This window comes from Petromyzon marinus, chromosome 26 (genome assembly GCF_048934315.1).
Source record: "Petromyzon marinus isolate PM22_M1 ecotype Great Lakes invasive population chromosome 26, UKy_Petmar_22M1.pri1.0, whole genome shotgun sequence".
Taxonomy (NCBI): Eukaryota; Metazoa; Chordata; class Hyperoartia; order Petromyzontiformes; family Petromyzontidae; genus Petromyzon; species Petromyzon marinus.
In genome coordinates, this window is record NC_133692.1 from 9,504,436 (window position 1) to 9,526,218 (window position 21,783).

Here is a 21,783-nt window from a genome sequence, read left to right on the forward strand (position 1 = left end):
TTGTCATGGATTTTCTGTTTGCACAGTCACACACATAGTCACTTTAAGATGTTTTTCTTGTTCGTGTTTTAGTTTTTGTTTTGCTTGTTGTGGTGGCACCCGATTCAAGAGCCGAATGGCTCGCAGAGCGATGATCTCGCCATGGGTTTTACGATAGTGACGTCACCGGCTCTCGGACCAATGGGAAGAGAGGATTCTAGTTCATTGAACCCAATTTAGGAATCGTTGACGCAGATCGAAGATGCCGATTAATTCCAGCTCCGTCGATTCCCATCACGCAGCGCACAAACACCAAAAAAAACCCCCGTGTTTAAATAATCGATGATTTGCGAAACCCGTGAGCGTCGGACGCTCTTTGGCGCGCGGGTCACTTTGCATACTCCACGTACCGCGGGGGGGGGGGGGGGAGGTTAAATTAAACAAACGATTCACGAATAGATGGAATCGAGAGTTGGAATCGTTTGTCGATTAATGTAATCGGTCCGAGCTGCACGCTGGTCGCTGGGTGAGTTGCGCGCGACTCGCGGTCCACCCCAACAAATGATAATAGGCGACTAGTAACAACAACTATTTATTTATAACTGCAACAATAGTAATTCATAACGTGCCATACGGTTTACCCCGTATTCTTGTACAGGGACATTGAGTTTTGCAGGCCCCATACGGCGTGCAGCCGTTTCAATCCGGAGCCAGAATGAATAAAACTTACGGCTGTGTGTGTTTGTGTTTCTGCCTTGTGAAGGAGACTTTGTAGGACGAACGTCGAGATTTACCAGGGGGCACGGGGTGACCAATAAGGGTCTGGGTCGCACTGATAGGAGTGGTAATCATTTGCTATCGTCGGAAAACCTGCTCGGGTTTTTCAGAGGCTGCGCGACCTGTTAAACCCCTTTAAATAGTCAACTTTTTATACTGGTAGGAAGGAAGTTGTAAACTGAGTGTACCAGCTTGCAATAGATTAATGTGTCCGTCCGTCCGTCCCCTTTCAATACTTTAACGAAGTGAAATCTCGTGCTGTTGTTGGGGTGTAAAAATACAATTGCGCAAAATTTCAATGTTCCTACCAGCCCACCCTGCAGGGACCTGTTTTATATTTCAACGCTTCTGAGTTTAATTCAGGCCTTCGGGAAGCGTGGGAGGCTAGACCACATGGGGTTGTTACTTGCGTGGCCTTTGAGGCGTTTGACCCCTTTCGACCTCCCGGGTGTCCCTCAGTGCGCTCAGAACGACACGGAGTCTCATCTATAAGTTGCAGAATACCGCGTTAAACATTACGCAGGCTTGGTTCGTGCGCAGCATAAAGGTCGTCGTCGTCGTCCCCCTCCACCACCACCCCCTCAAATAACCTCCGATTGGCTCGGTTGGCTAACGTACGGTGCGAAAGAAGTTCAACGTACCGTACAGTTCTCGTTAGTTGAGGCAAGTGCTGTGAGCGAGTAGCACCTCTGAAGGTCAGCAACGGCACGCGATGGGGGTGGGTGGCCAACACCACGCCCGGCCGCATTTGCCTTCCCAGTGGCGATGCTTACACACCGCACTAGGGTAGTCATTTGATGCTGAGTTGACCTAGGGGAGGCCCAGGACCGGTTGAGATCATTGTCACTGGTGCTGGTCGCGAGCAGTAATTGATCTCGGGTCTCCGTTACACCACCGCGCCCCATTAGTACGGTATTCATACACATACATGTGTACATGTGGATTGCATTTAAGATAAATTTAAAGCCATGTGTCCAGTTGAAAACAACCCTCATAACTTTCAGATGTGTAATTCTGCGTGTGGGTGGGTGTTGCCGTGCGTTGGATTGCATCTGTGGTCATGTATGTGTAGTGGCGCACTCAGAGACACTAGGAGTAGGAGGCACTCTATGAACAGCCTTCACACTTCACAAGAGGTAACTACAGCTCCCAGTCAGGACAGCTGGCAGACTTCCTGACTGACGACGCCGAGATGGTGAAGACGGCGGCGAAGATTTCGGCGGCACGACGGGATCCCACTCCAAGCGACAGCCACGAGCCTCCGCTCGGGGTCCCCTTTTATCCTCCCAGCATGGCCTCGCTCCGCCCCGGCCACGCCCCCCTTCTAGAACCTACTAGCGGTTCCCGGGCTTCCCTCACGTGCCCCCTCTATCACCTTTCCCCTACATCCCTCTCTCTGGCTTATCACGTGACCTGCGACAGACAGGGCTGCTGCAACTGCAGATCCCCTTCTCTGCCAGCAACCCACGCTATGCTACGTAGTGACCCATTCCATGTCACTACATATGTATGTAGATGGGTTGGTGTGTGTATCTGCGTGCTACTGTGTGAGTGTTCAGTATATGAACTTTGTTTAGGCATTCCCTAGATGGACTTAGCCTTTATTAGCTGGTGCTGTGTGTAAACATCAGCACTCGGGAGACAAGGTCAACCAAGCGTGGTGCTGGCCCTACCTCGTGCTCCGTGCTGATCTTCATAGGTGCTCACTAACATCACTTGCCCCAACAGTCTGAAGGCTATACCGGGGGGTCTTTGCCTTTGTACATGTAGTTGGCCATACATCCAAGTACAGGGCCACGGCGCTTTATAATTTGTTGGTGCCAGCTCTGGCCGCCTTACCCGCATGTCTGTGGTTGCCTCTGCCTCCGTGCCAAAGTTGCTTGTGTTTTTCTGAAGGCTACACGGTGACATCCCGTGTGCGTGTCGGCGTGTGCGATCGGACACGATGCTGCGTCTGGGGAAGCTGGTGCCGGCGCGCACGATGCTGCTGCTGTGCGACATGCAGGAGAGGTTCCGCAACAGGGTCATCTATTTCCCCGAGATCGTGCAAACGTCCGCGCGACTACTGCAAGTGAACGTCGCCAAAGCACAGCTCGTTACGCACGCGCAACACACGGGCGCGCAAAATTCACACGCGGACGAGGGGGTCTCGAAAGCGCAATTGCGTCGATAGCGCGGTCGGTGATAACAACAACAACAACAAACAAAAAACTACGCCGAATCAAATTGGAAAGGGGGGGGGGTAAGAAAAAAAAGACCACGACGATAAACACAAGCACCGAACGGCCCGTTGCAGGCTGCGCGGCTGCTGGGGGTGCGTGCCGTCGTGACGGAGCAGTACCCGGATGGCCTGGGCCCCACGGTATCCGAGCTGGGGGCGACGGACCTGCCCACCTTCCCCAAGACGTCGCTCAGCATGGTCATGCCGGAGGTCCTGGCGCTGCTGGAGACGTTGCCGGCGCCGCGCTCCGTGGTGCTGTGCGGAATCGAGGCGCAGGCGTGCGTCATGGTGAGGGGGGCAGCCGATGTAGATGCAGAGCAACGACTGCGATTTCAAGTTGCAGGTGGTCGAGCCGGACAACCGCATCAGGAGCGGCGAAGTGTATCGCTGCGGTGGCATTGCGTCCCTTGTATGTTGTACGGTCTGTTCTGGATGGCCACAGTCGCACACTATTGGAGAGTTTTTTTTTTTTACGTTCCATTTGTGCATCAGGTATCCGCATCTGCTGCCATGGTTTCTGCGCATGTGGTTTAGGGTGGACCCTGAGCTTCATGGAAGATCAAACCGAGGGATCTTTCATAAATTCGGTCGTCGTGGGTAGCGAGCGTGACGACGGATGTGCCTGTTCGTCGATTGGTGTCAACTCTTACGCTCCGGGGTTCTCTCGTAGAGTTGCGTGCAAGAGGGTCGACATGTTTCCGCTTGTGGATGCCGAAATTGAAATTCATTGCCCACGAGTGAATCACCTGGAATGCGCCGGATATCGTTAGATCGCATCGTGGGTGCATAGTGTGGCTGAGCCTGAATAAGGCCTTGGATGGGCAATTGTTGGTGCCGGCTCGCTGCCTGGCTGCCTTCCTGCTTGACTGCTGCCTCAGTGATTGTGAGATGCAATTTACATGAACGATGCTCCATATACAACTTAAACAACACATTATTATTACTATTGTGGGTGCCAATTTCAATAGTAGCACAACCGTCGATGGCTTTTTACAAACTAATACTATGCAGGTCATAACAACGTGACCTGCATAGTATTGAATGGCTTGTGCGTGCCAATGTTACGTTGTGTTAAGTTATTTGCGTGTGTTCCTGTATCGACTCTATTTCCCCACACCCTCTCACTCTATGGCGATCACGGGTTGCCATGGCGATGGTTGCCCTGGTGATGGCTGCCAGGCGACTGCGCTGGACCTGCTGGAGCGAGGCGTTGATGTACACCTGATCGCCGACGCCTGTTCGGCTCGCAGGTTGATTACCTTCAGCATAATATGCTCATTCATCAAGAGTCCAACACGGTGGTTGTGTAACTTAGACAGAATTCTCAAATGTCATTGCACACTACCCCTTAATGATAATTATTTATAACTTTGTTGATCCACTGCTGGATGACAGCCTCTCCAGGTCTTATTGGTTCTGGGGCTTGTTTGACCATACTTCACACTGGCTAGGGCATGTTGGTGAAGGGTAGGGTGCACAGTACAGGTGTATGTGGGTTTCATGAACAGCATAAATTACATACAAGTGTGCCGAGGATTTCAGAACAACGGAGACATGACGGATCTGTCAAATGCAGATGAATAACAAAAGTGGCTTTTTTGCGCATACGATGAGAGCCTTTGTTTCTAGAGTGGAGAGTTAGCGACGTTAGCAGAGAGGTGAGATTATGGAGATTGTGTGGAGAAAAGTAGAATTGAATGACGGGGAAGGTATGAGAGTGCTTGCAGAGGAGTAGAGAGAGATGAGAAGGAAGATGTAGGATAGTGTGTGGAGGGGAGTAGAGTGAGATGAGAGGAGAGAAGTAGGCAGGATTCATAGAGGATCGATCTTGCCATTGAATCATAATCTGAATATGTACTTATACTGGACGAATCCTATGAGCTCTTTTTCACAGATGTCCAGTAGATCCAGGATTGATCCAGGATTGGATCGGATCGGGAAGTAGTGGAGGGATCGGAGTATTGGGCTAATGTGGTCTTGTTTACGGGTGAGGAGTCTTGCAGTGGTATTTTGGATCATCTGAAGTTGGGAGATGAGGGATATGGGGAGGCTGTCGAGAGAGAGTTATGGTGGTCCGAGTCGGAATCTGACAGTTAAGGAGATGGTAGATGCAGTTTAACTAGCTGTGTATTACCAAAACATCTACAATACATCACAATACAAGATAATACATTGAGCAAAATAGATATTTTATTGTGCCTTGAGATATCAGGGGTGACTTACTAATTTTATATTTACAGGAATTACAGATATTAGAACTACTTCTGAGATGCCTTGAGGCTAACTTTTTCATTCACACTCGGGGATAAACTTCTCACATATCCTGCTACAGATAAGTTTTCACTGTATGGCATTCAAACTGATACTTTAATTTGGCCATATTAACTCAATATCCCAGTTTAACATGATGTGTTTGTGTGCAGTCATTGGTGACCAGACTGAGATAATGAATTCTCCTTATTTGAGAATCGTCTTGACCTCTTGACCATTGCTGAATGAATTGGAGTATCCACCCATTCAGCGGCATTTGTCAAAACATGACACCTCTACGATATAAGCGGTGCTGCGTGCGATGCCTTCACAGCCAGGTGGACCGGCTGATAGCGTTTGAGCGTATGAAGCAGAGTGGCGTCTTCATCACGACCAGCGAGTGCATCATCCTGCAGCTCCTGTGCGATGCCAAGCACCCCAAGTTCCGGGAGGCACGTCACACGCAGACACGCATAGTCATGCACAGACACACATAGTCATGCACAGACACACATAGTCATGCACAGACACACATAGTCATGCACAGACACACATGGTCATGCACAGACTCACACACATATGTACGAAGATAAAGATCCTCCGTATAGCCTCAACAGACTGTTGGGGCAAGTGCTGATGCGGCACACGAGGGTTGTGGCTGGCCAGCGCTGTTCCCGGCTACCTTTTTATCCCCAGTGCTGATGTTTACACACTTCACAATTCAAGGCTGAGTCGACCTAGGAGAGGCCCAGGACCAGTTCAAATATTCGTCACTGATGTTAGCTATGATCGGAAATCAAACGCAGGTCGCCAGGTTCTTAGCGCAGTGTGCCACCATTCCCCACCAGACAGACACGTCCAGTCGTTTGGTATTCACGTGTAGTGACTGACTCGGAGACACTAAGAGTTGAAGGCACTCTGTTTATTAACACGGCCTTTTATTGTTTTATATTTTTATTATTTTATTGTTTGCCTTCTACGTGACTTTACCGAAAGAACCAAGAATACGGCCTTACGAGTTAACAAATCGAATAATCCGTCTATAGCCGACTACGGTTCCCAGTCAGGACAGTTGGTAGACTGCCTGACTGGCGACGCCGAGATGGTGAAGACGAAGACGACTGAAGAAGAACGGCGAAGTCTCAAGCAGCAGCAGCAGCACGACGGGGATCCCCCCACTCCACACGACAGCCCCGAGGTCCCCTCCAGGAGCCCCTCTTTTACTGTCAGCGTGGCCTGGCTCCGCCCCCGGCCACGCGGGTTCCTCGTGCGCCCCTTCCGTGACCTTTCACCGTGCGCCCCTTCCGTGACCTTTCACTGAGATCCCTCTCTGGTGTATCACGTGGCCTGCTGTCGTCAGGGCTGCCGTAAGCTGCAGATCCCCTTCCCCACCAGCAGCCAGCACTGTGCTGCTACATGACCAATTCTATGTCACTACACACGCACACACATACACACATCCAGTCTTATGCCCTGACTCAATTCAACACTTTTCTTCCATTTCTGTTACAGGTACAGAAGTTATTAGCTCCACCAGTTCCAGACACGGGGCTTCTGGGAATGTTTGGAGGAGCTCCCATTGCTGAAAAACGTTGAACTAAAGCAGCGGAACGATTCGCAACACGAGCAGCGGTCGACTGCCATGTCAGAAAAAAAAGAGCTGTCATCTAAATTAACGATGCTCAAATGCACGCGTGATTAACTGTTTCCTAATGCAGAAATACAATCTGCAATGTACATGCATGTATGATTGCATGTATGTATGCATATATACGTTTCAAATATAGGGCTGATTCTGTGGCTAGAGGGCTCCATTCACACTCATATCCGAGAGATGAAATCTCATTTGAAGGTCAAATCAACACACTATCGTTTTAGTGGGCTTATGAATATGAGTAACATTTTTTTGGAAAGCCAGCAGTGGATCTACTTTCGAGGGACTGCTACCAGCATATTGGGATGTGGAATTTCTTCTGCTGGCATGCCGCTGCATTTAAATGTTTTGTTATTTTTTGGGGTTGATTGAAGCCCTAAACTTTTACATTTTTACATATTAACACTGTAGCAACTATTCAGACCAAACCAATCAGACGTTTGTTAACTCGCTGTGCCACACATCTTTTGAAAAGACTTGTTGACTTTGCCAGGCTCTCTCCTTTACATGGGTTAAAACCAGCCATCTGTAATTACATTGTAAGTTGATTATTTCTGCCTAGCCATCAATGACCACGCCAATAACTCGTCACTTAAAAGGGACAGTACATAAAGTAAATTGTTGGAGCATTTTGTCCTTGTGTGTGTGTAGATTTTCTCCGAGCAAAATAATAGCTAACAAATTGGCCAATCATTCTAACATGGACTGTCGTGAAAATTAAGGTCTTACTTGAGAATCAGTGAAGCATTCATGAATAAATGGCAATTAGTATTAACAGTATTTTTGACGCCCCCTATCATGAACCCCACATTTAATTGTTGAAGCGGTCAATATAAAGGGTGTTAATTGTTTCGGCCAGCATTACCGCGGTAAACGAAGCAATACAATAAAATATATTTTAGATTTGAATTCACTTCACTGGTTATCTAATGTATTTCGATCCCTCGTAAAAAGCGCGTGTTATGTAACTGTGCTTGCACCAGACAATATTGGCACAGCGCCCACCTGCATTCATAAGTGCACGCACGTATACAGTAAATACCAGGGATACTGTGTAGGTTGTTGCGATTGTGCTGTATACCTCTGTGATGTGTTTTCGGGTTGTACCGTGCGTTCGGCATGGTGTCCGACGTTTTGCTCCGCACGCTGTGATCTTCCCGAGGAATTGTACTGTGCGTGCGCGCGCGAGAAAGCAAAGATGGGGCCGTCCAATTCCCTTCCGCCACTGCTGGTGGCAGGGCCTCCACTCGAGCGAACTCTAAAGGGCATTTGGTCTTCTCTTCCACATTGACCGGATGCGTTGGAAGAGGCGCGCGTGCCTGCACTTTACCCCACCACACGTCATCCGTCGATCGCCTAAACTGCAGCATTCCCATTTATACTGCTGCGTGGACAGAGGTGGGGTCAGAGGACGGGGGAGGGGGCCCACTTGAAAACCAGCACGGTTTTAATGGCCACGTTGGGTTATCGAATCGAACCAGTGACCTCTTGAGTTCGATTCTCAGCAAACGTCAGTGGCGAGTGACGTAAGCACCGGTCCTAGGACTCCCATAGATCAGCTTAACCTGAAATGAGTATCCGTTGTCAGGTGTAAAACATAAGCACCGGGGAGACAAAGGTGGCTGGGCATGGTACTGGCCACACCGCAGCCTCGTGGCCAACTCTGCCCTTGTGTGGTGCCAGTTAACAGTCCTTGCTCCAACAATCTATAAAGGCTGCATGGAGCAGGATCGTTTTGTGTGTATATGGGTGTTTGCGCATGTGGTTAGCACACTGCGCTACGAACCCGGCGAACCGAGTTCGATTCCCGCTCACGACCAACACCGGTGACGATTGTCTGAACCGGTCCTAGGCCTCCCCTAGGTCGACTCGGCCTCAAATGAGTCCCTGGTTCAATGTGTAAAACATCACCACTAGGGAGGCAAAGGCGGCTGGGCTTGGCTCACTTGCAGCACTTGCTTCTACAGTCAGTTAACGGCTATACGGGGGATCTTTCTCTTTGTATGCGCATGTTGCCCGTTTCCATTCCCGTTATTGGCACCCCCAGGCAGCTGGGTTCGATCCGTGGGTGCGGCGCGCACGCCCCATGCATCAGCCCGAGGTCCATGTACTATGTAAGTGGGTGTCCACGTGGTTACTAATGTATATATGCGTAGTGACATCGCGGAATGTCAACGTGCAGTGCCGGCCCTAGAGGGGCACGGTGTGCGGTGTAGTGACATCACAGACACCACAGCGGTGTGGTTGTAGTACCGGCCCTAGAGGGGCACGGCGTGCGGTGTAGTGACATCACAGACACCACAGCGGTGTGGTTGTAGTACCGGCCCTAGAGGGGCACGGCGTGCGGTGTAGTGACATCACAGACACCACAGTGGTGTGGTTGTAGTACCGGCCCTAGAGGGGCACGGCGTGCGGTGTAGTGACATCACAGACACCACAGCGGTGTGGTTGTAGTACCGGCCCTAGAGGGGCCCCAGTGAGCGCTGAGTGATAGCGCTGGATGGCACCACGCTTGGCGTGCAGTGCCAGCCCCTACAGGACAGGGTGTGTGAGTGCCGGCCGAAGGATGGGGTTACTCGAGGCCATGGGGTGGTCACGTGACTGGGACCCAGATCCTTCCCGAGGATTCTGGAAGGTGGGCGTGGCCAAGGGCGGAGCCGGCCACGCCGTAGAGAATATCAGCCGGGTCCCCAGAGGGACCGGAGTTGTTGTTGTTCATCCTGAAGAACCTTTCGTCCACGTTCTACGTTCTCCGAGTCTCCAACACGTGGACCCGGACCCAAGCTGTGGGTCCTGGGCCGTAGTAGAAGTTACGTTGTAACTAGTGTTGTAACTAGTGTAGTTACTAGTGTAGTGTTGTAACTAGTGTAGTTAGCCTGGTGGTGACCACCATAGGTTGTTATTCTGTTTAGGGGAAGTTATCCCGTGTGTTGTCTCCAAGTCTACATCTGCGACTCAGTTGAACCCATTACATTTGTATACATAGGGAGCGGTGGTGCAGGGGCGAGTGCACTGCACGACGAAACATCCGGACAAAAAACTGAGTTTGATTTCTGACCACGGCGAACATGAGTGGCGGTCCTGAGCCTCCCCTAGGTGAACTCAGCCTTAAGCGAGTACCTGGTACGGTGTGGACATCACCCGCTTGGGAGGAAGTGAGGCCGGGTGCCATGCTGCGATATTTCTTCACGCGGCCCGATTGAAGGCGACACGTTGCTGATGAGCCTCAATGAGGTCGAATCAGGACCAAGGTTGCGATATTGAAACAAATAACTCGAGGGGAAAACATCGATCTGGATGTCACAAGTAGGCCAATGGATTTGTTTTCTCATTCACTATTCACTCACACCCTGCGTTGTTCCATTATCTGCACACACACACACGCGCACACAAAGGTCCCCCGTATAGCCTTAACAGACTTCGCGGCAAGTGCCATGAAGTTCTGCAACCCGCACTGACCTGCGACTTTAACAACTATGTACTGTGCGCACCGCCCTCGTGTTTTCCAATTGTCTCTACATTTGTGCCTCTTTGCTCCGTGAACTTGTTATTCATTTCGTCAAGGAGCACGAACCATCGCATGAAACTCCGATATGAGGAAGCCACTGGAGTGGTTGGCTACGTACGGTGCGACAGCAGTACAATATACGCATTGCCTATACTGTGGTTTTCTCGGAGTTTTTCGCTAAGTCGCTGTTTAACGGCCTGTGGTACATTCCCATTGGTTATCGTATTGTCCACAGGTCTCAGATGTTTCGTGCCTTCTCCACTTATCTGTGTGCAATTATTTTCTCCAATACAATTGTTTTTTGTTTAAATGTTTGCGCAATATTGCTGTGAATAGCCTCGATTTTAGCAAAATCTATTCTACCCTCCATTCACATGCCTCTTCTTTTCATCTGTGTGTTCGTTACTTTCTGCATGCTCTCTCGGTGCAGCTATACCATCTAAATGCTGTACGTAGTTTTAACTATTTGTTTTCATATACAGGTTTCCCTCGCTTTACGTTGTTTCAGTTAGTGCGATTTTCACGTATATGCTGCTAACCTCATTCTATCCATATTCTTGGTTCTTTCGGTAAAGTCACGTAGAAGGGAAATAATAAAATAATACAAATAAAACAATGTTTTATTAACAATATGTTTTATTATTATTTTATTATTTCCCTTCTACGTGACTTTACCGAAAGAACCAAGAAGATGAATCCCTGCAGTCACGAAAGCTTTAAATCGAAACTCATTCTATCCCTAAGTCGTTATATACTATGCGGTTTGAATTCGCTCACATGCGGCTATGTGGTCGGACATTGTGTACTGTGTGTGCTGCGGTGTGTGTATTGTATGCTGTGGTGTGTACTGTGTATGCTGTGGTGCGTGTGTACTGTGTGTGCTGTGGTGTGTGTGCACTGTGTGTGCTGTGGTGTGTGTGCACTGTGTGTGATGTGGTGTGTGTGTACTGTGTATGCTGTGGTGTGTGTGTGTACTGTGTGTGTACTGTGTGTGCTGTGGTGTGTATTGTGTGTGTACTGTGTGTGCTGTGGTGTGTGTGTACTGTGTGTGATGTGGTGTGTGTGTATTGTGTCTGTACTGTGTGTGCTGTGGTGTGTGTGTACTACTAGTGGGGAGCGGTAGTGTAACCTGGTGACCCGCGTTCGATTCCCGCTCACGGCCAACATCAGTGACGATTTTAACCGGTCCTGGGCCTCTCCTAGGTCGACTCAGCTGATGTGTAAACTTCACCACTAGGGAGACAAATGCGGCCGGGCGTGGTGCTGGCCACCCACCCCCTCGTGTACCGTTACCGGCCTTCATAGGTGCTCGCTAACAGCACTTGCCCCTACAGTCCGTTCAGGCTACACGGGGGATCTTTTTGTGTACTACTCGGCGGGCAGCTGTCTCCTCGTGCGGTTTCGCTTTGTGCGCCCTTTTTTGGAACGCATCTACTACCGCATAGAGTGATGGGGACCTCTTACAGTACTCGATATATCCCCCCCCCCCTTTCAGTGCAAACTGATGAAGCCATCCGCACAGTGCATGACCACAGGGCGGATGCCTCACTCGTCAGTACCACCCGATGTGGCATCCGTTCAGCGGTGATAATGTCTCCATGTGGCCAGTAACAGTGAATTATGTGATAACCATGCGACTTGAGTGGGGCTATAAAGTAATTTGTACTCGACATTGTATTTATTATTTTACCAAGTAAGACCCACTGAGCTATATAGCTCATTTCCAAGAGCGATGTGGCCACAAATGACAGCTCAACGAAGTGGCTTATATTTCGATTTAAAGCTTTCGTGACTGCAAGGATTCATCTTCTTTGGTTCTTTCGGTAAAGTCACGTAGAATGAGAATAAAATAATAAAATAACAATAAAATTTTCACGACGTTTCGGCCGCTTACGTTGTGGCCAAAACGTCGTGAGAATTGTATTGTGTTATTTTATTATTTTATTCTCATTCTACGTGACTTTACCGAAATAACCAAATACGAAGAAGTGGCTTATCATGTGAAAATGTATAGCAGCCAAATACTCTAAACGCACGTTTCATAAATGTGGAGGGCAAAACCGGAGGACCCGGAGAAAAATCCACGCGAGCACGGAGAGAGAAGACACGCAAACTCCAAATATACAGCAGCAGCAGGCATCAGGGTCGGGATCGAACCCACGACCTCCTGTATACCAGGCGAGGTAGTTAACATCTCCTAGCCACCGTGGCGCCCCCTTGCATTATCCGTGTGTGTATTCGTGCTGTTGGTCATGGATTACAGCTCTCACGAACCAAATCATTCAGGGTACGTCTGTAGCTGTGTTCAGTGGCGCATCCATCGAGCGTGTAGGCAGTGCAACTGCACGCGATACGGCACCGACTGGGTGAATGAGGGTGGTACACGTGTTGGAAGTGCGTTGGGCGACTGTCTGACCTTTCGATTGGGGGGGAAGGGCATTGCCTGCCCTGCGGGGGGCATTGACAGGGTGCGTTGGTGTCACAGACTGTGGATCACGCAGCGAGAGTGGGATGTCTATCTCTCTATATAACAAATCTGGTGTCGTTCATCAGAAGATTCGTGTGGAGCTGTGAGCCCGGTCCATTTTGGATCCGGACCTCAAATCGAACCCTCACTCATCTACATGTCATCCTCCTCCTACTCTAAACAAGGTGCTGCTCAGTCTTCCCATCCAGTGATCGCGTCCTGGTGGTGGTAGCGTCAGCAACGACACAGAACCTTCCAGTCGACGGTGTCGGTGTTGAAAATGATGATGGTGGCGGTGATAGCCACCACGATGATGACGACGACCACCATCATCCTGAGTCTGGGCGACCTCCAGATCAGCTCGGCCGCCTCTCCTGCATCTCGCCGAACCTCAAACAGCAGCAGCAGCAGCAGAAGCAAGGCCATCAATCCGATCGGCACACTGCACGAAGTCTCACCACCAATCCCAGCGGCAGACGAGCACGGCAGGGATAAACATGGCCAAGGGATGGAGGAGACACGCGCCGAGGAGGAGGAGGAGGCAGAGGCGGTGCCGGCGATCATCAAGGAGCCGGTTGAGACCTGCAGGGGCTACTACGACGTGATGGGCCAGTGGGACGCACCGTTCGACTGCCTGACCAAGCCCTACACGCACTGCTGCGGCACCTGCGGCTTTCGCTTCTGCTGCCAGTTCCTGCGCGAGAAGCTGAACCAGCGGTCGTGCAACAATTACGACTCACCGGGCTGGGCTGACGTGGAGCAGCACCTGGGCGCCGGCGGCGCTGCGGGCTCCGTCACGCACGACAAACGCCACCCGCAGCACGAACGCGCAGCGCCACACGCTGCCGTGATCGCCGCGTGCGGGGTGGGCGCCCTGCTCGTAGTGGGGGCGGTGTTCGCGGGGATCGGGCTGCGCAAGTTGGCGGCGGAACGGGAGATCGGCCGAGCGAGCAGGTGTCGGAGTGTGAGCGGTGGTGGTTGCGGCGGCGGCGGTGGTGGTTGCGGGCTAGCGCCGGGTTATCACAGTAGCAAAAGTAGCCACATGCGTTGACTTAAAGCTTTCGTGACTGCAGGGAATTCATATTCGTTTGGGTCTTTCGGTAAAAGGGCACGTAGGTAGAGGTTCTTTGAATATAAATTCCTGCAGTCACGAAAGCTTGAAGTCACCCCTCGTCCTGACGATGGGCGCTTGTGTTGCGATCGAAACGTCGTAGTATTTTTGTTGTTATTAACATCATGCTAATCTCCCAGTTACATGCTAATTTCTCACTTTAACATCCTGCTAATCTCTTAGTACCTTTCAGTCATGTAATGTTTAATATAATTTCCCAGTTACATGCTAATTTCTGACTTTAACATCCTGCTAATCTATCACATTAACTTAGCTACTTCAATGCTAAATTCTTCTGTTGATATGTAAACTCCTTTGTCAAGGCGCTCTGCTCCTCCCACCCAGCTTAAAAGACGCTGCCAAGCTTAGCAGTGTTCATTGGAACGCTGTCGTCCCGACAGTTCTGTTCCTTCACCTGAAGACAGCTGCTTGTGTTGTGGCCGAAACGTCGTGATAATTTTATTTTATTGTTTTATTTTATTATTTCCCTTCTACGTGACTTTACCGAAATAACCAAGAAGACTATCTACGTGACTTTACCGAAAGACCCAAATAATATAGCTACATTTGCTACGGGCCCCCCATGGGCCCCGCGCTAAATCATTTCAAGCTATCAATTCCGGTTCAGCGATTCTGCACTTGCTCTATTACTATAGTACTATACCGCCTTCAACTTTTACGAACGACTGGGTGTCAAAGGTTAGCGATTTGTCGTATTATCTGGCTGTATAGCAAATGAAAAAATACAATTGCTTTACTATGCAAGTTAAACATTTATGTGTTTTAATATTTACGTGTTTTTTTATTTTATTTAGGGCCCCTTAATAAACATCACGCTACAGGCCCCGCACTCGCTTCATCCGGCACTTGTTGTTGTGGGTGTTGGGGTGCGGTGCTGCAGCGGTTGGCGCGCTTGCGCTACGAACCCGTGTTCGATTCCCGCTCACGGTTAACACCAGTGACGATTATATCTGAACCGGTCCTGGGCCTCCCCTAGGTCGACTCGGCCTCAAATGAGTAGCTGGTACGGTGTGTAAACATCGCCACTGAGTAAACATCCCCTCGTGTGCGACAGCGCCGGCCTTCACAGGAGCTACTCGCTAGCAGCACTTGCTCCTCCAGTCTGTAAAGGCTGCACGGGGGATCTTTGTCTCTTGTCGTCGTGGTGATCTCCGTAGCGTCGTAGGCGGTGGAGGGTGCCCAGCCGCCCTCGTGTCGGGGGGGGGGGGCAGAAGGCTCAGCCACCGAACCCCCCACGGTTCAATTCTTTAAATCATCTCAAATAAATATCGGTGCAAATATGTATGGATTCGTGATGGTTTAGCGACGGGCGTGCCAGCGGCGCGCTGGCCGGGCCGAGAGACAATGAGCAGGCACCAGCATTCTGGTGTGGAGTTGTCCGGGTGTCAGCCACTGCCCGTGACGATTAAACCTGCGTCTCGAGTGGAGCGAATTGATCATCCCAGCGCGGTAGGCCTACAAAAAAATGAATCACGTAAATCGTTTTTTTCGCTCTTTTAGTTTGGTAAAATAATTTCGAATACTGACCTGATGCCTCGAGCATGCTTGGAATACAATCGACGCAAAAGACTAAATGACTAATGATACAAATGAGGTGATGGTGGTGGTGGTGATGAAGGTGGTTGAAGCGTGGTGATTGAGATGACATGGTAGTGGAGGTGGTTAGTGATGGAGAGGATGTTGATGAAGTTGATGATGAAGGCAATGAAACTGCTCCCGCCTATGATTATCATCATTGTGATGATGATGTGAAGTCGTCAACGCTATTGCTTACGAAGAACATTGGAGGCGTAACTATACATCAGTGCACCGATGACTAATACACATGGTTACAATCTCAATACTTGCATTGAATTGTTCATGTACACATTGATGCATTTTCTATTGATATAGAGTATCTTGTAATGTAATAGGGGTCGTGTGCCACCTGCAACTTTTTGTAACTGCTCAAAGACAATTGATAATGCAATCCAATTACTACCCAGAATCGGGAAAGTTAATAGACTCCTCTAGAACAATGGCATTGATGAAGTTACAATGCATCCTCCTCTGTCTCCCCTTGCACCTATCCACCGTGCTCTTCCTCCTCCCCCCCCCAAGGCTCTCGGAGATAGTACAGCAGGAAGGACAGCTGGGGATGCAGATCCTGCAATGTGCAGGGACTGAAGAAGAAAAAGCAGCAGCAGCAGCAACAACAACAACCACCTCTGCGGAGTTTCCATGTGGTAGGTTCCACATTCTCTCCACTTCCCCCATCACTGTCCTCATTAGTGTATCACAAATCTTCCCTTAGCAAAGCGAGAGAGATCGTTTCAACACGTAGTACGTGGCGTCTGCAATGTCCGATTTGCCTCATCTGAAATAAAAATCGTTTCTGGGAGGCTCAACCTATCTGCCTCAACTCGGCAGCCTTTCCAAATCACCATGCCACAGTGCCACCACGTTTGGCAGAAGGGCGGACGTGACGCCATGAGATCTATAGCTCTCCCCCGGTGACGTCACACGTTCGGATCAAACTGAAACACAACCTGTGTTGGATCGTCCGAAATCCAGTGTTGGGGTCGGTTTTCACGGATTTTTCGGGTGAATCCTAAACCAGGGAAACCACCCCCTCGTGTGCACTGCTCTGCTGCCACCCAGTGACCGCACCACTACGCTAACGATGACGATTATGGTAACAGTGATGGCTACGATGATGACCTGGGAATTATTGCTATTTAAAGCTAAAGTGTGTTATTATGCTTATGCTGGTTATCACGATTATATTGATGACGATGATAATGTTCATGGTACTACTGCTCTTTCTGCTAATTATGCTAAAGGATAGTGCTTCTGCTGCTTCTGATGATGATGATAAAGCTGATGCCAATGAAGCTGTTTCTGTTGCCACTGCTTATGATGATTGTGCTGCTTCCTCTGTTTCTGTCGCTGCTCCTAACGATGATGAGGATGGTGACGATGATGATGTTTTCCTAGAAACATCGACGCTGGGTGCCGCTGTGTATGGAGGAGCGGCGTTCTTTGTGCAGAACGCATTGGCCGGGCAGCACAGCCCCCACCACCCACCCACGGCCATGCCCACAATGCCCCCAATGCCCCCCTTGTCCGTGCCCACCATAGAGACCCTGCACGCCTCCCCCAAGCGACGCAGGCACAGCGTGTCCTCCATAAACTCGCTCGGTGAGTTCGCATCATCCTCGTCGTCATCGTCAACATCATCATCAGCCACAGCAACAGCGGCATTAGCAGCATTGTTATCCAAATCATTGGCATAATCATTATTATCAGCAGTATTATTGCAATTCGCCAAGTCTTCATCGTGATAAGCAGCAGCATACTCCAATGTGTTCAGCGGTGCTAATTTCTCCATGTAGTCACCCGATATCTGTTTAACGTTGCTGTAACTTAAATCGGAATTTTACCATAATCAGTCTAAAAATAAATCTGCCCGAGCCGAATTAAGCTAACAGCGACTTTATCATTTGACACTGACTCATGTTTATCCAATATCATCTATTTCTCACGCGACACGGTTGTTTTTGCTCTCATTTCTATTTGCTTCATTGCTGCGCTTGATTTTGTTTGCTTTTGCTTTTGTCATTTTAGTGAACCAAATTAGACTGAGCTGGCTATACAAAATACAGTAAACTTGAAACTACATCATTTCCTTTCCCATGTCTCTCTCCCTCCTCTCTCTCTCGCTCTCTCATCTCCCCCCCCCCTCTCGCCACACAAGACGACGATGATGACTTCAGGTGTCGCCATCAGGGCCGCTGCTCAGGGCGAGCAGCAGGAAGGCCCCCCGTGATCCAGGGCCTCCCGCGGGCCCCCTACCCCCGTCGCCACCAGCAAGCGGGACGCGGGACCCCTTGCAAACTCCGAATGACCAAGATGTATCCGGACCCCGAGGGGTTTCGGTGGCAGGATCCCTCGGCTGGCGCCCAGCCCCCGCAAGACACACGTTGGCAGGGTCGTAGGTCTACAACCGTGGACCACAGCACTCAGCAGCTGAACCCCGGGCCGACCCGCGCGTATCACTCCACCTACTCAAAGCGAGAGGTCGTCGTGTAGAACAGGGGCTCCTCCAACTTTAAAACGTTGTTGTAGTTCCCACCCCCCCCCCCCCCGAATTGGTATCCCGTTTGTTGCTATCGCCGTCGCGCCATCAAACGAGGAACCCATTGGCATCTCTCGAAGAGGTGTTGCGCAACCGGTTGAGTCGGAGGCTGGTCCGCGCTGAAGTGGATACCACAGAGCTACCTCTGAGATCCCTTCTTCAGGTGTCCCCCGATTCACACAGCAGAGGGCAGCAATCTGCCAAGTTTTAAACACATCCCATTAATTCAGTTACCCGAACTGAACCTCAAATTTTTGGTTTTACCTTTTGATGCCGCGTTATTTGGGTTACTCAAACAAGCGACAGGGTTTCGTTTTTGTTTAGCTTGCCACTTGTTCTTTTTTGCTGCACAATGAGATCTGTTTTCAGTGCGGTGTATTTTTTTATTAGACTCGGACGACGTTTCGAGCATTGGCCCTTCTTCATAGAAAATCGACCAGAGAGAGATGGAATGAATGATACGAGATGGAGACTGCACTTTATTGTTTTTGTATTGCTTTGTGACAGTTCTCTGCTAAACTGGCCCCACAGTGTCCGGGTGTTCATTGCCTCCTGTGATCCCAGAAAAACCAACAGCGATTGTTAAACAAGCCACGTCCCTGCTGGTGAGACGTGGAGAAGTTGAAACCTAATAATAGGGTTTTTCCCCTTTTTTCTGGCAACAAAACTGAAACCTTTTCACAAGGATTCATGTCTGCATTAACCACAATACCTGCAGTCAAAATGCAAACAAAAACATACTATGATAATATATGCATTGTGAGTTTCAAGGACAATACATATATGATCATAGTAGTTTTTTGTTTGCATTTTGACTGCAGGTATTGTGGTTAATGCAGACATGAATCCTCGTAAAAAGGTTTCAGTTTTGTTGCCAGAAAGAAGGGGAAAAACCCTATTATTACATTTTGGTACTGGCAAAGGAGGTCTAATGATGTAGATGCTCACCCCAAGCCCTCATTACTTTGATAGTGCATTGTCTTTGAGCTGTACGCCTTTTGACGTCCTCTGGTCGAGCACCAATTGGGTCGAGGCTCAAAAGAAAGACGTCCCTTGGTGTGGACCAATCAGTTTCAAGGACAATGCATATATTATCATAGTATGTGTTTTGTTTGCATTTTGACTGCAGGTATTGTGGTTAATGCAGACATGAATCCTTGTAAAAAGGTTTCAGTTTTGATGCCGGAAAAAAAGGGGAAAAACCCTATTATTACATTTTGGTACTGGCAAAGGAGGTCTAATGAAGTTGAAACCTGTACAGGGTTCAATCGATGCTGCTGGGAAACACTGATTCAGAAGCCCCATAGGCTGATGGACCAAAGTTAAATTTTATTCTATATGTGGGGTAAAAGTGAATTATTTTTGTGGGCCGTGTGATTAAATCAGATGGACGTGTGTAGATACTGAGATGATCTTGTCCCGGTCACCGATAACTACACAAAAACTACTCTGTGTTTTTACATAGGTGTGTGTATATATACGTGTACGTAGCCTGGCATTTACAGATAAATATTTAATTAGTGTTGCAAAATGTACGGTTGCAGATGAACCCAAGTGCTATTTTAACTGCATGGTTTTAAAGTGTTATGGAGGATAATAATTTGATGTACAGGCACATTGGATTTAAGAAAGGTGCATCAAAGAAATTAAGTTTTATTGGTTGAGTGATAAAATACCTCGCTTAACATTTTCCCATTAACGATCTCTGTTCATTTATTATTATTATTCAAAGGGCTGTCGTGTTTTTTTGTTTAATAAAGCATCACGTAGATTACTAATCTTTATACAATGTGTGGATGATGATGATGAAAGGGATTTCCTCCAGCTTTCCCCCCGGGTAAACCACAATTGAGTGACACTACCAAGCCCTTGACAAAAACAAACCCGGAATTCTTGCGGCCTCCTTGGAGCTTGGAAGAAGCTAAACAACATCGAGCCTGGATACCCAGTAAACATTGGCATTGAGGTTGGAACGGTTGGACTAAGGTTGGCCCCAACGTTCCATGTTTAGTGTGGAGTGCCCGGGTGAGTGACCATCATGTACAGCATGTGTGTAGTTTGCTGAGGGGGCTATGATGTTCGGATGAGCTTTTGGATGACACATTTTGCATGGCGAAATTTAATATATTAATTTTTTTTCTGAAGGACAACTTTAGATATATACGTTTTTTTCTGGATGTACAGATAATTTCCACGACGTATTAATTCAAACGTGCTTTCGTGCTTACAAAAGTGACGTCATCCGACATCATGTGACACCACTTTTCGCGGTAAAAGCACACACAAAGTGGAGTGATATAAAATCGGAAACAGGACATTATTTTTTTGGACCATCCGAAATGTCGTATCCGGGCCAGATTATTATTCTGATTAATCTTAAAATCTGGAACACATCCCCGGTATGTTGATAGCAGTGCTGCAATTTCAAAAAATCGATGCTCCCCACCTTCACTCAATCAGTATCGAGTTCGGTCAAATAACCGCCACGACCCGCACGGCGTGGGGATGCCCTCATCCAGCAGTGGATGGAGATGCGGGCTGTGCCCGTGCCCGCTACGCGCGAGCATGCACGGTGCAGTGCGGCTTGGGATCGCCCCGTGGTGAAGGCAGTCGATAGCCGCATGAGAAATGGACGCAGCCCTGCAGATGAGTGTGTGTGTGTGGGGGGGGGGGGGGGTTAGTGGGGGGCACACAACGCAGTCACCTCCGATTAGCACGGTTGGCTACGTACGGTGCGAAAGACGCCCAGCGTACGTACATACGATGGTTCAAAAAAATAAAAAACTTCAACCCAAATGCCAAACGCTAAACAGATTTTGAGGAGCGATGGGGCCTGCCCGTGTCTACCGCATTCTGCTTCGATAGCGCTCTCAATCCTCCCTGTGTATACAGTGTAATCATTTAAATATCGTCATTCACGCAAATTTGCATCTCAAAAATCGTACAAAAAAAATGCATCGCCCGCAAAAACATCACGCGAAAATAATTTAAAAAATAACTGGGAAAAAAAACCGGTACAAGAAGAGCACAGATTAACAGAAAAAAACCCGACTGAGAGCACGGGGGTGACCGGAGCATGGAGCACGTGGTTCAACATCAAGCACTCACTCACTCATGCTCCCTACATCCAAGAAAGTCCGGGGAACAATGAGAGCGATAACAATAATTGGGTTTCACACAGCGTTACGCATGCACAAAACAACCCTCGCACATATCGGCAAAGAGCAGCAGCAGCAAACAAGAACGTGCATGTGATCTGAATGTTGAAAGGGAGCTGATCTGACGTCCTATGGCAGGCTAAGTGCAATGGGCTTGCATTCCATGCTGTGCCCAAGAACACACATTCACTGCTGTTAAATATTGCACGAAATTCTTTTTTTACTTGTTCGGTGGAGACGGCAGGGGAGGGGGCTCACCCTTTATGGGACGGGGTGGGTGAGTTTAACTTAAACCCCTTCTACTTGGGTTGCCAACTCTGAGCTACAATAAAATAAACAAGCGGGACATAGTGGGAGTAAGAATATCTCACAATAGCGAGAGAGAGAGCGAGAGAGCGGAGAACTGATTGTGAACGAATCGTCCACAAACGGCGTCTTCACACGATGCACGTGAGAAAAAAAAACGGGACTTATTACGTCCCGGGAAGATTTTTTTAAAGCTTTCCCAGGGCGACAGGAC

At 49.0% G+C, this 21,783-nt stretch overlaps 2 protein-coding genes and 1 long non-coding RNA gene across 3 annotated transcripts; all 3 read left to right on the top strand.

The window, feature by feature from the left end:
- Positions 1-415: 415 nt before the first annotated feature.
- On the top strand, positions 416-7,794 carry ISOC2 (isochorismatase domain containing 2). The gene is made up of 6 exons (XM_032961260.2): positions 416-505; positions 2,653-2,827; positions 3,053-3,265; positions 4,157-4,227; positions 5,562-5,679; positions 6,740-7,794. The coding sequence occupies exons 2-6, from the start codon at positions 2,702-2,704 to the stop codon at positions 6,821-6,823; spliced, it is 612 nt and encodes a 203-aa protein (XP_032817151.1). The 5' UTR covers positions 416-505; positions 2,653-2,701; the 3' UTR covers positions 6,824-7,794.
- Positions 5,686-6,348, top strand: LOC142929193 (uncharacterized). The gene is made up of 2 exons (XR_012945412.1): positions 5,686-5,953; positions 6,224-6,348. It is a non-coding gene; the product is annotated as an uncharacterized LOC142929193 (long non-coding RNA).
- Positions 7,795-7,920: 126 nt separating the features above from the next.
- LOC116946247 (uncharacterized) lies at positions 7,921-19,883 on the top strand. Its single transcript, XM_032961261.2, has 4 exons — positions 7,921-13,810; positions 16,089-16,213; positions 16,965-17,168; positions 17,725-19,883. Exons 1-4 carry the CDS (start codon positions 13,137-13,139, stop codon positions 18,057-18,059), a joined length of 1,338 nt encoding a protein of 445 aa, XP_032817152.2. The 5' UTR covers positions 7,921-13,136; the 3' UTR covers positions 18,060-19,883.
- Positions 19,884-21,783: the final 1,900 nt, after the last annotated feature.

Excerpts from the sequence above, each read along its gene's own strand:
- ISOC2 (XM_032961260.2), top strand. The coding sequence starts at position 2,702 with ATGCTGCGTCTGGGGAAGCTGGTGCCGGCGCGCACGATGCTGCTGCTG. Across the intron at positions 2,828-3,052 it reads CGTCCGCGCGACTACTGCAA|GCTGCGCGGCTGCTGGGGGT; the intron begins GTGAACGTCGCC and ends GGCCCGTTGCAG. Across the intron at positions 3,266-4,156 it reads AGGCGCAGGCGTGCGTCATG|GCGACTGCGCTGGACCTGCT; the intron begins GTGAGGGGGGCA and ends GATGGCTGCCAG.
- LOC116946247 (XM_032961261.2), top strand. The coding sequence starts at position 13,137 with ATGATGATGGTGGCGGTGATAGCCACCACGATGATGACGACGACCACC. Across the intron at positions 16,214-16,964 it reads CTCTGCGGAGTTTCCATGTG|AAACATCGACGCTGGGTGCC; the intron begins GTAGGTTCCACA and ends ATGTTTTCCTAG. Across the intron at positions 17,169-17,724 it reads GTCCTCCATAAACTCGCTCG|ACGACGATGATGACTTCAGG; the intron begins GTGAGTTCGCAT and ends TCGCCACACAAG.